Source organism: Mobula birostris, chromosome 6 (genome assembly GCF_030028105.1).
Source record: "Mobula birostris isolate sMobBir1 chromosome 6, sMobBir1.hap1, whole genome shotgun sequence".
Classification (NCBI taxonomy): domain Eukaryota; kingdom Metazoa; phylum Chordata; class Chondrichthyes; order Myliobatiformes; family Myliobatidae; genus Mobula; species Mobula birostris.
This window is the reverse complement of record NC_092375.1, coordinates 194,809,430-194,823,310: the sequence shown is the minus strand read 5'-3', so window position 1 is coordinate 194,823,310 and position 13,881 is coordinate 194,809,430. Positions and strand designations below refer to the sequence as shown.

Here is a 13,881-nt window from a genome sequence, read left to right as displayed (position 1 = left end):
TTATCAATACACTGCAGAGATTGTTTGCCTAGCATCAGTGGTTGCAAAACCAGGATTGGGAAATGCACCAGCTACTCACACGGCCATTCACCACCTGCTCCCATGGCTTTACATGACCCTGATCCGGGGGTGGGGGGAGGAGGAGTGGGCGATGGATTAGCAGGTGCAACATCTTCCCCAAGTGTGGCCTGCTGGCTAGCGGAGGGAAGGAGCACCTTATACCTCCTTTGGTAGAGACATATCTCCACTCTGCTACCCATTAAAATGACATAACAAAGAAAAAAGAATACCAGCTTTAAACTTGATAAATCACCAGAATCAGCTGGCTTCAATAAAAGTATTAGAAATGCCAAAAAAAATGTTCAGGAATAAAGCCTTTGGATTGAGAAATTAGAAAACCATTCCAGTATTTAAGAAGCTGACAGAAGGCAAACAGGATGGTTCAGATATATGTAACTGAGATTTAAAAGAGACCGCATCATTCAGCAGGAGTTCAGTAACAGGATGCTTATGGTACTGTCTCTATAGGTAGAAAAAGAATTTGCCAATATTCCAGGCAATTGATATTAGTAATATTGAGAGAACTAGTGGTAGCTTTAGGTGTGTAAAATGACCATGTAGACAGAAGGGAAATGCATAGCTAAAATAACATTGAAAAACATTGTTGACCATAATTTTCATTCAGTATGTAGTTTGGTATTGTTCCGATACATTAAAGTGCTTAAAAATAAAGACAGGATACATAAATTTGATTTTTTATACACATCAGAAGTTTTGGAAGTTGAAGATGATCTCCATTTTTAAGGTAGCAAACAGTTTTGGTAGGTAAGCTTCCTATGGTGGGGTGACCCAGAAAAAGATGCATTCTAAATCTTTTAAGTAATTACTACGCATACATTATGGACATTGGGTCATCTAAAATATTCAGTTTTCTTTTGTTAGGTAATGGTACTGAAAGAAACTAATGTTCAAAATGCTAAATATAGCTGAGGTGCAAATGAGCAATAAGTGGTAAATCAGGATTGAGGGTTTGATTAAACCTTTTACAAAAATCTACTTTAACATTAATTATACTGAGTTCTGATTATACAGCAATATGTAATTTTGGTAATAAGCCAAAATTTTTATTTTAAAACACAAATTTAACAAATCCTAACATTTAATTTTTCTAAACTAATTTTCCATACAGTTCAAAGGACAGAGCACACAACTTACCAGAAGTAGAGGACAAAATATTAACAATTGCCACCTGGGTATCAGACAATGCCTCCTGGTAGGAAAAGTTTGCCAGAAACCACTATAACATTAATAGTACAGTTTAAGTCAAAATGTACAGTTAATAACATATATATAGTGCTTTAATATTTCTGTTCAATCATTTTAATTGCAAAACATAAATGATAAATATTTTAACAGTAAGAACTATTTATAAATGTATAATTCCAACACAATGTCAAATGTCGTTGATAAGACTAATGAATGCATATTAGCTACTTCTATGATGTTTAAGTCAATTGCAGTGTATATTTTCCAGTATCCAATTAATTGAAATGCAATACTTAATGTGGTGAAGAATATATCCTTATGCAAATTTCCAAAGAAGAAATTTAGCCATTTATACTGTTTATATAGAAACTCCACATCACCTTTAGAAAGACATTGGTTTACCCTCTATATGTTCGTTGTTTGCTTGCACTAGTCATACGAATAGACCACAAGATACAGGAGAATTAGGCCATTTGGCCCATCAAGTCTGCTCCGTCATTTCATCATGGCTGATCCACTTCCCTCTCAGCCCCAGTCTCCTGCATTCTCCCCATATCCCTTCATGCGCTGACCAGTCAAGAATCTATCAACCTCTGCTTTGAATATATCCAATGACTTTGTCCCCACAGCCACCTGTGGCAACGAATTCCACAGATTCACCACTAGTCATAACTATTTTTACACAGAGGGTAATGACCTGCCAAGGGTGGTGGTAGAGGCAGATGCATTAGATACATTTAAAAAACACTTAGATAGGCACATGGATGATAGGAAAATGGAGGGCAATGTATGTGGGAAGGGTTACATTGATCATAGAATAGGTTAAAAAGTTGACACAGCATTTTGTGCCAAAGGACCTGTTCTGTGCTGTGGTGTTCTATTAATTAATAATGCAGGAAGAGGTACTAACCACAAAGCAGAAGAAAAAGCTGATTTTTGCTACTTGTGATATTGTCAGTTTGCCAGCAGATTTTAATGCTGCTTCATGATCCTTTGCTGCTGGATAGGACATCCTAGAAAGCTTTGCTTCAAATGCGTGATGAGCTGGAAGCTGCCGCACCTCCATAATATTACTGAATCGAACACGCGTCTTTTTCACAGCTATAAGTAAAACAAAATTCATACAAAACTTTTAGCATTTTAATGAAGTATTTATTTTCTTTAATAATGAAAAGATAAAATGCCGGAACAACTCAGCAGGTCAGGCTGCATCCATAGAAAAACTGTTCCATTTCAGATCAGAAGATTTCTTCAGAACTATGATGCTGAATATTTCCACCATTTTTATTTTAGAGCTCAAGCATTTATGTTCCTTAATGAAACATTCCTCCCCATTAATCATTCTTCTTAGATTTCGACTTTGGATGGATAAACACATGGTACGTCAGAATCAAAATCAGGTTTATTATCACCGGCATGTGACATGAAATTTGTTAATTTAGCAGCAGCAGTTCAATGTAATACATAATCTAGCAGGGAAAATGAAATAATAATAATAAATAAAATTAAAAATAATAAATGCAAAAACAGAAATACTGTATATTTTAAAAAAGTGAGGTAGCGACCAAAGATTCAATGTCCATTTAGGAATCAGATGGCAGAGGGGAAGAAGCTGTTCCTAAATCACCGAGTGTGTGCCTTCAGGTATCTGTACCTCCTACCTGATGGTAACAGTGAGAAAAGGGCATGCCCTGGGTGCTGGGGGTCCTTATAATCGACACTGCCTTTCTGAGACACCGCTCCCTGAAGATGTCCTAGGTACTTTGTAGGCTAGTACCCAAGATGGAGCTGACTAGATTTACAACCTTCTGCAGCTTCTTTTGGTCTTGTGCAGTAGCCCCTCCATACCAGACAGTGATGGAGCCTGTCAGAATGCTCTCCACGGTACACCTATAGAAGTTTTTGAGTGTATTTGTTGACATACCAAATCTCTTCAAATCCTAATAAAGTATAGCTGCTGTCTTGCCTCCTTTATAACTACATCAATATGTTGGGACCAGGTTAGATCCTCAGATCTTGACACCCAGGAACCTGAAGCTGCTCACTCTCTCCACTTCTGATCCTTCTATAAGGATTGGTATGGGTTCCTTCGTTTTACCTTTCCCGAAGTCCACATCAGCTCTTTCGTCTTACTGACGTTGTGTGCCAGGTTATTGCTGTGGCACCGCTCCACTAGTTGGCATATCTCACGGCTGTACACCCTCTCTTCACCACCTGAGATTCTACCAACAATAGTTGTATCATCAGCAAATTTATAGGTGGTAATTGAGCTATGCCTAGCCACACAGTCATGTGTATATAGAGAGTAGTACAGTGGGCTAAGCACACACACCTGAGGTGCGCCAGTGTTGATCGCCAGTGAGGAGGATATGTTATCACCAATCTGCACAGATTGTGGTCTTCCAGTTAGGAAGTCAAGGATCCAATTAAAGAGGGAGGGACAGAGACCCAGGTACTGCAACTTCTCAATCAGAATTGTGGGAATGATGGAATATAATGCTGAGCTATAGTCGATGAACAGAATCTTGACGTAGGTATTTGTGTTGTCCAGGTGATCTAAAGCCCTGTGGGGAGCCATTGAGATTGCGTCTGCCATTGACCTACTTTAGATTGTGATGCAAATTATTAAACAATTTAGTAATTTACCAAAATAATTCAAGGAAATAGCACCAGACAATATTATGCCTTTAGGAAATGAAGATCAAGGATAAACAGCTCAAAAAGGATGAATCTGACAAGAAAAAAAATTAATTTATATCCCCTCTATATTCCCATGGCTGAGTAATGAATTAGACATACTATGAAGGTCTCAGATTCACCTTATTCGCTGCTAGGTTTACAACTTGAGGTAGTAGCGGCAGGACTGAAAGAAACATTTAAGTTGTCCATAGTATCTCTGGGTCAACAAAGGTAAAGAGGTTAAAAACGTCTCTCAATCAAGTAACTTCCTGCTTAAAAGTTTGAACATTCAGATATCAATAAAATTGGTTGGTCTAGCAATGACAGCCGTCACTGAATGTCCTTTAACAAGGTCTCTTTAAAGATCAAGTAGTAGTAAAATCATACTGAGATATTCACAGCAATGTCTGTCACTGCTAAATGTCCTTGGACAAAGTCACTTTGAAGAATAAGTTGTAGTAAAGTCACATTGAGACATTTCAAATTAGTTCTATTTCATGACACTATGTATATTGAAAGACAAAGTTCTTGTTTTATTTCTCCTTACAAATCACTTTCTATATTACGTTTCCCTCTCAAAATCACTCTATTTCTAGAACAATATAATCCAACATGTTTCTGCATTTTTTACTTTAATGCTTTTAAGATCAGTATTTTATTACAGTAACCATGGGGTGGTGGAGATAGATCTCTACCAAAGGATGCATAAAGTGTTCCTCCCCCCCCCCCCCCACCAACCTGCAGGTCACCCTTGGGTGAAGCACCTGCTTAGACCCTGAGCAGGGTCACATGAAGTCATGGAAGCAGGTAGTGGATGGTTGTACAAGCAGCTGGTGCATATCACTTCCTGGTTTTGCGATTGCTGATGTCAGGTAGACAATCTCTCTGAAGAGTATTGATAACAGCTGGCATCACCCATCTTGTAAAGACACTACCCAGAAGGCGGCAATGTCAAACCACTTCTGTAGAAAAATTTGCCAAGAACAATCACACTCATGGAAAGACCCTGATCGTGAATGCTATACGACATGGCACATAATGAACAAATAGATTTTTATTACATAGTTCCAAAGACACGTAGCTATGCCTCCATCAAGGCCTTGATTTTCTTTGGAGATGTTGTGGTAGACAAACACATACCTAATTTTTTAAAACAATTTTCACTGTTTCCATTGTGATCACAGCATTTACTTGTTGAAGTCTTTGGCATTCCCTGTTGGATGATACCACTCTGGCTGGAGATCTTGCATCAGTCTGTGCCATCTTACCCCCACCCTGTCCATTTATTAATTTCCAAATAACCAGGCTTCTCAGTCTCAATGGAAATAGAAATATTACAAATATATGATTTAGGAGCAAGAGCAATGTACTCAAGTATTCTCTGCTATACAATAACACCAAGGCTAATCTGATTGAAGCCCGAATCCTGAAGCTTGATAAACAGACGAATGTTATTTTGATCTAGGTGAAATAAACTATGCTTTTTCCCTTTCCCTTAGTGGCATACAGAAGTTCTCTGACTAATGTGCTGAAACTGGACAACAGTTTCCGTTTGGAAATCTCATGTCTCACAGAACATAGAAGGAGGTCATTCATTCTACAGTTACGAGGGATATTATTACATATGGGGTATTATATTTGCAGATCAGTCCTGTGGCACATCCGCCATGTCCCAAGAAGATTGTCTTCATTTCTCCTTACTCTTAGCAAGCTGGGAGTAGAGAAACTAAATGTACTTTAATGTTGTTAATATGCAGATGATTAATGTGTTGAACAACCTCTCCAATGTTTCTATTTTATTCTGTTTATTACAAATACTCTATTATATACCATCTCCAATACTTCATGGTCTTCATAACATTATTAGATACTTTATACTTTATCAACCATTGCAACCATTAATCAATTACATTTATTTTGATTTTGAACTCAATAATTCTTCCATTGTATTTATTAATTTAGTTATTTAGTAATACAGCACAAAGAAAGCCCTTCTGGCCCTACGAGCTGCATTGCCCCACAACCCCCCCACTAACAACCTTGATTTAACTCTAACCTAATCACGGGACTTTTCACTGTGACTAATTAACCTACCCAGTATGTTTTGGGACGGTAGGAGGAAACCGAAGCATCTGGGGAAAATCCACGCATTCCACAGGGAGGACATAGACTCTTTACAGATGTCAGTGGAATTGACCTTCGAACTCCAGGGCCCTGAGTTCTAACAGCGTAGCGCTAACTGCTACGCTACTGTAGCGTTTTAATCCGTTTAAATGTCATCTGAAACTTCATCTAACTAAATTATTGTTGTTTAAGATGAATGAATTTTCAATGTAGCCATTAATGTTGATGCTGCAGTGACCCAGGATCCTGTGTTTTATCCTGACCTTGGCCATCGTCTGTGTGACTGCATGGGTACAGGCCAGTTCTCAGAGCATTCTCCTACTTATTTCTCTGTAACCTCTTCTCACATACCCATCAACCTACCCCGTCCCACCACCAATTCTCCTGCCATGTACTTACACTAAGGATAATTTACAGTAACCAACCAGTATGTCTTCACAATGTGGAGGGGAAACCAGAGCTCCCAGAGAAAACTCATGTGGTCAGACAAGTAACAGCCAAGGTCAGGATGAAACCCAGGATCCTGGGTCTCTGCAGCATCAGCACTAATTGCTACATTAAGAATTCACTAACGTTAAACAACAATAGTAATTTAGATAGATGAAGTCTCACATGACATTTAGAACAAATTTAAATAACCATAACACAATGTAAGAATTATTAGGTACAAAATCAAAATGTAATTGATTAATGGTTCTATCTGACAGTGTGATGAATACCATGGAGTATGTGAGATGGTATAGAGTATTGTAATAAGCAGGCAGAAAAGGGAACAAAATAGAAACTTTGAAGAGGTTGTGGAACACATAATCACTGCATACTAAAAGTACATTGAGTTTGTCAGATCCCAGCTTGCTAAGGGGAAGGAGGAGTGAAGACAACATAATCTACCTGGGACATGGGGTGGGGGGGGGGGGGAATGTACCACAAGATTGGAGCAACAAATAAAATACCTTGTTAAATAACATCTCTTGTAAGTATAGACTGGTCAACTTAGGATGTGGCAGGTAAAACTTTGGAAACAACCGTCAGAGGAAAAAGAGTTAGAAAATACTAGGAGAGAATTCAGTAGTTAAGGAGAACCTGTATGGACTTGTATAACTAAGCCATGTTTTACTAATTTTAACTGGATTTTCTTGGTGAAATAGCAGGGAAGGCGGATGAAGGAAATGCAATGTATGCTGCTCAGAGATTTTTAGACAAAATTTCACATAAATGGCTAATGTATAAAATTACAGTTCCTGGAATATCAGTCTGCACAACTAATTAAAACATTGATCTGAATATACTGTAGATTTAAAATTTTAAATTAATATTACCTACATCCCCAAAGCTGCACAATCACTGATCTAAGACACAAGATCAGATTCCCTACTATGACTGCTGGTAAATTCTAGCATGCTCCTGATCCTATGTGGAATTCAGCTGGAGAGCAAGTTGGTAAATTGTCACTGAAGTTTTTTTTCAATAAGAACATGAATTATGCATTCACAAAAGCCTCCCAAACTTGGTAGTACTTATTTGGGGAATGCCAGGTATTCAAGGTATAATGGCAAACTTGATCCAGGCCAAGATTCTTAAAAATCTGAACATGACATGCTCCTCTGCTAAGCCAGGCAAAGTAAGTGCCTAAAGCTAAACCTACCTGGAATGTTGTCATTATTAGCTTTATCATTGGCAGAATCATGAAACTTCACTGGGATGTACAGAGGTTCACTCTGCAAAATAAGGAGAAACAAGCTCGCAACTAGATAAACAGAATATTTAAAAACTTTACACAATATATGAAAACATACTCATTTTTAATAGTTGTTATTAGGATATAATTTTGAAAATATACTCCTATATCCTAATCATTGAGTCTACCTTTCCCTTTTTCTTTCATTTGTAGTTGCCAAATTTACCACAATGCCTTCATTTGTGATGTTTAAAGTGGTTTCCAGGAAGCTATTCTTCATTCATATATATTAATGACTTGGATGAGGGAATTAAATGCAGCATCTCCAAGTTTGCGGATGACACGAAGCTGGGTGGCAGTGTTAGCTGTGAGGAGGATGCTAAGAGGATGCAGGGTGACTTGGATAGGTTGGGTGAGTGGGCAAATTCATGACAGATGCAATTTAATGTGGATAACTGTGAAGTTATCCACTTTGGTGGCAAAAACAGGAAAACAGATTATTATCTGAATGGTGGCCAATTAGGAAAAGGGGAGGTGCAATGAGACCTGGGTGTCATTATACACCAGTCATTGAAAGTGGGCATGCAGGTACAGCAGGCGGTGAAAAAGGCGAATGGTATGCTGGCATTTATAGCAAGAGGATTCGAGTACAGGAGCAGGGAGGTACTACTGCAGTTGTACAAGGCCTTGGTGAGACCACACCTGGAGTATTGTGTGCAGTTTTGGTCCCCTAATCTGAGGAAAGACATCCTTGCCATAGAGGGAGTACAAAGAAGGTTCACCAGATTGATTCCTGGGATGGCAGGACTTTCATATGAAGAAAGACTGGATGAACTGGGCTTGTACTCGCTGGAATTTAGAAGATTGAGGGGGGATCTGATTGAAATGTATAAGATCCTAAAGGGATTGGACAGGCTAGATGCAGGAAGATTGTTCCCGATGTTGGGGAAGCCCAGAACGAGGGGCCACAGTTTGAGGATAGAGGGGAAGCCTTTTAGGACCGAGATTAGGAAAAACTTTTTCACACAGAGAGTGGTGAATCTGTGGAATTCTCTGCCACAGGAAACAGTTGAGGCCAGTTCATTGGCTATATTTAAGAGGGAGTTAGATATGGCCCTTGTGGCTACGGGGGTCAGGGGGTATGGAGGGAAGGCTGGGGCGGGGTTCTGAGTTGGATGATCAGCCATGATCATAATAAATGGTGGTGCAGGCTCGAAGGGCCGAATGGCATACTCCTGCACCTATTTTCTATGTTTCTATGTTTCAGAAACATTTGTTCTTCATTGACAACACGTTTGTTGATAATCTCTGCATTGGCAACAATAAAGTTGGTACGAAGGTGGCACATACTGTCTGCATCCTTCTATGAAGTTCACTTCATGTTATTTTAATTATCGGTTTTTGATACTGAAAAAAAGTGTTGGGGACAGTGAGTGGGAGGAAGAGATTAGTGCATGAAACCTGAGTAGGGTCTACTTGGGCTTATACAATACAATATGTACTTTGAGAATAAATTTACTTTGAACTTTGAAGGAGAATCACTTCTGCTGCTCCTTACCCACATGAAACCATTTCAGTTTCAATGATTCAGGTTTTAATATTTATGCGTTTTTGGAATAAGTGCCCTTTTTCTTAATATCTTCAGATTAAGAAATAGAGGAACACACACAGAAATATAGCTACATTGTTTGGATCAAAATGTTAATCAAGATACAAATCACTCTGTTTTTCTGAAGGCAAGACAAGGGTCAAGTTCTAGTCTGAAAATTCAAGTCAATAACATCCATTGACTCTCCCTTCTCTATCCTGCCTGTTATTTGCTCAAATAATTCCAACAGATTTCTCAGGCAAGATTTCCTCTGCTGGAAACAATGCTGACCTTGGCCTATTTTATCATGCATGCTCAAGTATCCCGAAACCTCATACTTAATAATGGACTCCATCATCTTCCCAACTACCGAAGTCAGGCTAACAAGCCTAAAATGATAACTTTGTCCATATCACATGCCTTTCTATTTTCCATTGTAATTCACATCCCACATCCTAGCTATTGTTCAGAGGCCTGTATATAATTCCCATCAAGGTTTTTTTAACCACGCCATTTCTTAACTCTGCCCAGAAATATTCTACATGTTCCAATCTTATGTCACCTCTTTCTATGGATTTGGTTTCATTTTTTACCATTACAGCCACCCCATCCCCTCTGCCTAACTGCCTGTCCTTTTGATACAAAGTGTATCCTTGGATATTAAACTTCCAACTACCATCTTTTTTCAGCTCACAATGTCATACCTGCCAATCTCTAACTGTGTTACAAAATCATCTACCTTATTCCATATACTGCATGCATTCAAATATAACGTCTTCAGTCCTATCACTCTTTTTAATTTTGCCCCCATGTTACACCTCAGCTCATCCCACTGACTGCAATTCTGCCCTGTCGACTGCCTGAGATCCTTATGGTCTCACTTTTCAATGCATCAATTTGTATACCACTTTGGTTGCACCCCTCTGCCAAATTAGTGCTTAAACCAACCCTCCCCAAGAGCTCTAGCAAACCTGCCCATGAAGATATTGGTCCCGCTTGGCTTCAGGTGTCAGCCATCCTTTCTGCACAGGTCATAATATCTTCACTGGAAAAGGTCCCAATGATGCAGAAATCTGAAACCCTGCCCTTTCCACCATGCCTCCAACTACTCATTTGTCTGTACTACCATCCTATTTCTGCCCTGACTAGAATATGGCAATTGTGGTGAAGAAGGCAAATGTAGTGTTGGCATTTATTTCAAGGGGAATAGAATATAAAAGCAAGGAGATAAAAGCAAGCTGAGCCTTTATAAAATGCTGGTCAGGCCGCACTTGGAGTACTGTCAACAGTCTTGGGCCCCATATCTCTGGAAGGATGTGTTGTTATTGGAGAGAGTCCAGAGGAGGTTCATGAGGATGATTCCAGGAATGAAAGGGTTAACATATGAGGAACCTTTGGCAGCTTTGGGCCTGTACTCACTGGAATTTAGAAGAATGTGGGGGTATCTCATTGAAACCTGCCAAATGTTGAAAGGACTAGATAGGGTGGATGTGGAGAGGATGTTTCCTATGGTAGTGGTATCCAAAACTAGAGGGAACAGCATCAAAATTGAGGGGCAACCTTTTAGAACAGAGGTAAGGAGGAACTTTCTGAGCCAGAGTAGTAAATCTGTGGAATTCTCTGCCACAGACTGCAGCGGAGGCCAAGTCAGTGGGTATATTTAAGGCAGAGGTTGGTCATTTCAGAGCATCAAAGGACATGATGAGAAGGCAGATGTATGGGGTTGAATGGGCTCCGGGATCAGCCATAATGGAATGGTGGAGCAGATCCATGGGCTAGATGGCCTAACTCTGCTCCTATGGCTTATGGACTGCTGAGCGAAACACGTCCTACAGGAATGCACCCTTAGTAACAACATGAGCATCTTGGTTCAGCCTTATGGAAATTCACCTTATGGATGGTTTTCTAGCAATATAAACCCTTCATAACATGAGGACAAAATTGTTTGCAACACTGCATACTCACCAAGGAATTATTTACACTAGTGTCGGTAGTACAAGTTGCAAGGTAACTTTCAGCATCTGCAAACTTAAAAAAAAGAATAGTTTACTAAGCTGGCACCTGAAGCAGCATATTAATATGAGAAAACTGATCTTGGTACATCTGCTAAGATTGAGTAACAAATAATTGGAAGTATTTCTGTGCGGGTATGTTTTTGACTAAACATTTACTGTAACCATAAATCAGAGAATTACATCTTAAAGTAAAGCTAGTAAACCTTTCACAGGGTCTCTCGTGAGTCAATAAGTCACAGAAAAATACATCACAGAAACAGGCCCTTTGACCCATCTAGTTCGTGCCTATTCCCATCGACCTGTACCAGGACCACAGCCCTCAGTGAAACTGAGCTCACACGCACCACTTGCACTGGCAGCTCATACCACACTCTCACCACCCTCTGTGTGAAGAAGTCATGTTCCCTTTAAATTTTCCATCTTTCACCATTAACCCATGATCTCTAGTTGTAGTCCCCCCTAAGTTCAGTGGAAAAAAAACTGCTTACATTTACCCAATCTACTGTATACCCTTCATAATTTTGCAGACCTCTATCAATCTCAAACTTCTAAGTTCCAAGGAATAAGGTCATGGTTGGCTGATTCAGAAGATTAAGGTACTTGCGATCTGCGGAGACTTGGTAGATTAGATTCAAAATTGACTTGGTCATAGAAGGCACAGGGTAGTGGAAGGGTGTTATTCTGATATTATAGACTGAAGGGTCTGTTCCAGTATTCTACAGTTTATGGTCCTAAACTTACACCACAAATTATTTTCATTTATTAAAATTATTAAGAAAATGTACATTGAGGGCTTAGCTTAGTGACACAGTATTTCTGTACAGTTGGAAAAGTTACTCACCAATGTAACATGCCTTCCATTGGTACATTGCTCCCTCCATGGCTTCCACACAAGGAATCCAATTAAGTAAAGAACAAACATGGATGTTTTGGCAAATGTACTAAAAAAGGGTTTCTCATACTTTTTAAATATATACTGGAAAGAAGAAGAAGAAAAAAAGTGTGGTTAAAATTTTTTAAAGACCTACTATGCCAGTTAATCTTCATGTACCACAACACATTAAGGATTTCATCTGCTCTCTGAGCTTTTGTACTCCCCCTAAAACAACACAATCTGTAAAAATGTTGAACTTACAATCACCACTTATGCAAAGTACATTTCCAGGTATGCACACATACAATGTTGTGCAGTGCCTTGTAGAAGTATTCAGTCCCTAACCCTTTGTTCACATAAATGAGTACACGTTTTCCCCGCTATCCGAAGGTACAGCGTCCTTATCAAACGGTTCGTAAGCCAGAATGTCGTAAAGCGAAGAAGCAATTACCATTTATTTATATGGGAAAATTTTGAGAGCGTTCGCAGACCCAAAAATAACCTACCAAATCATGCCAAGTAACACTTAAAACCTAAAATAACAGTAACATACAGTAAAAGCAGGAATGATATGATAAATATACAGTCTATATAAAGTAGAAATACTTTTCCACAATCATTGCCGGCACTGTTCTCTGTATCGAAAATCGCACGCAAGCGCTCTCAACAGAAAATCTCACACAAGCGCTGTTGGCAAAAACACTTTCTCCAGTAACCTTTAAGCTACGAATCATACCAAATAACACATAAAAATACATAGCCGCAACAAAGTAGAAATAATGTATGTACAGTGTAGTATCACGGGAATCCGGAAGACAGCGAGCACACTGATGATGGTGTGTTAGGCTGAGTTGTCGGAGTTTGGGTGGTGCAGTGGCCCCCACCCTCCAGGCAGCGAACCAATACCGATCCGCGAAGCAAGCAGGGGTACAGCGGTAGCCGGGAGGCATACAGCACATCTTTAAGAAAAAAGCCAAAATAAACAAGCTAATTAATTAGGTGCCGCCCAGCACGTAAATGTCAGCCCAGATCAGAGGCAACGCAATCGGCAATCGTCTCTGATCTGGGCCGACAATTATGTGCCGGGCTGCACCTAATTAATTCACATGTTTATTTCGGCTTTTTTCTTAAAGATGTGCTGGATGCCTCCCGGCTACCGCTTCATTCTCCGCGAATCGGTATCTGTCCGCAGCTTGCAGCTTGGAGGTTGGGGTGGTGGGACACTGGGGTGTCGTCTGTCTCCATTAGGGCAGGCAGCTCATCTTCTACTATGACTGCCCGCCTCGCAGTTCCAAATCCGGGGGAGAGTGGCTGCACGGGGCGCGCGCTGATTTTTTATCGCATGTTGATTTTTTTTCGCATGCTGCTTTTTTCACGCGCTGCCTTTCTTCGTAACAGTGAAAACACCTTCTGTTAGCGAAAACAAGGAACTAATGTAGGTCTTTCGTAACAGTGAGGTTTTGTAAAGCGAACGTTCGAAAAGTGGGGGACACCTGTATTACCATCAGGGATTTTGATCAATTTAACAGATTTTTTTCAATTTGCTAATCATATGCTCCTTTCTCACTGCAGAGCCCAAAAAACTGGGAAGATTGTAAAGCATGAAAAACTAAACATTCAGATACTGAAATGTCAGTAGTTCAATATTATTCACCTC

General features: G+C 39.6%; 1 protein-coding gene across 5 annotated transcripts in view; it reads right to left on the bottom strand.

The window, feature by feature from the left end:
- The window catches only part of LOC140199673 (solute carrier family 35 member F5-like), a 146,424-nt gene that overhangs the window by 82,147 nt on the left and 50,396 nt on the right, over positions 1 to 13,881 (bottom strand). For all 5 annotated transcript variants that reach the window (XR_011886463.1, XM_072262138.1, XM_072262136.1 and 2 more), the window contains 5 exons: positions 12,192 to 12,326; positions 11,301 to 11,363; positions 7,715 to 7,787; positions 2,177 to 2,367; positions 1,216 to 1,297 (listed from right to left, as the gene is read on the bottom strand). Coding sequence is in view for 4 of the 5 variants with exons in the window: in XM_072262138.1 (XP_072118239.1) it covers positions 1,216 to 1,297; positions 2,177 to 2,367; positions 7,715 to 7,787; positions 11,301 to 11,363; positions 12,192 to 12,326 (544 nt within the window). In the remaining variant the exon portion in view is untranslated. The remainder of the gene's footprint in view (positions 1 to 1,215; positions 1,298 to 2,176; positions 2,368 to 7,714; positions 7,788 to 11,300; positions 11,364 to 12,191; positions 12,327 to 13,881) is intronic.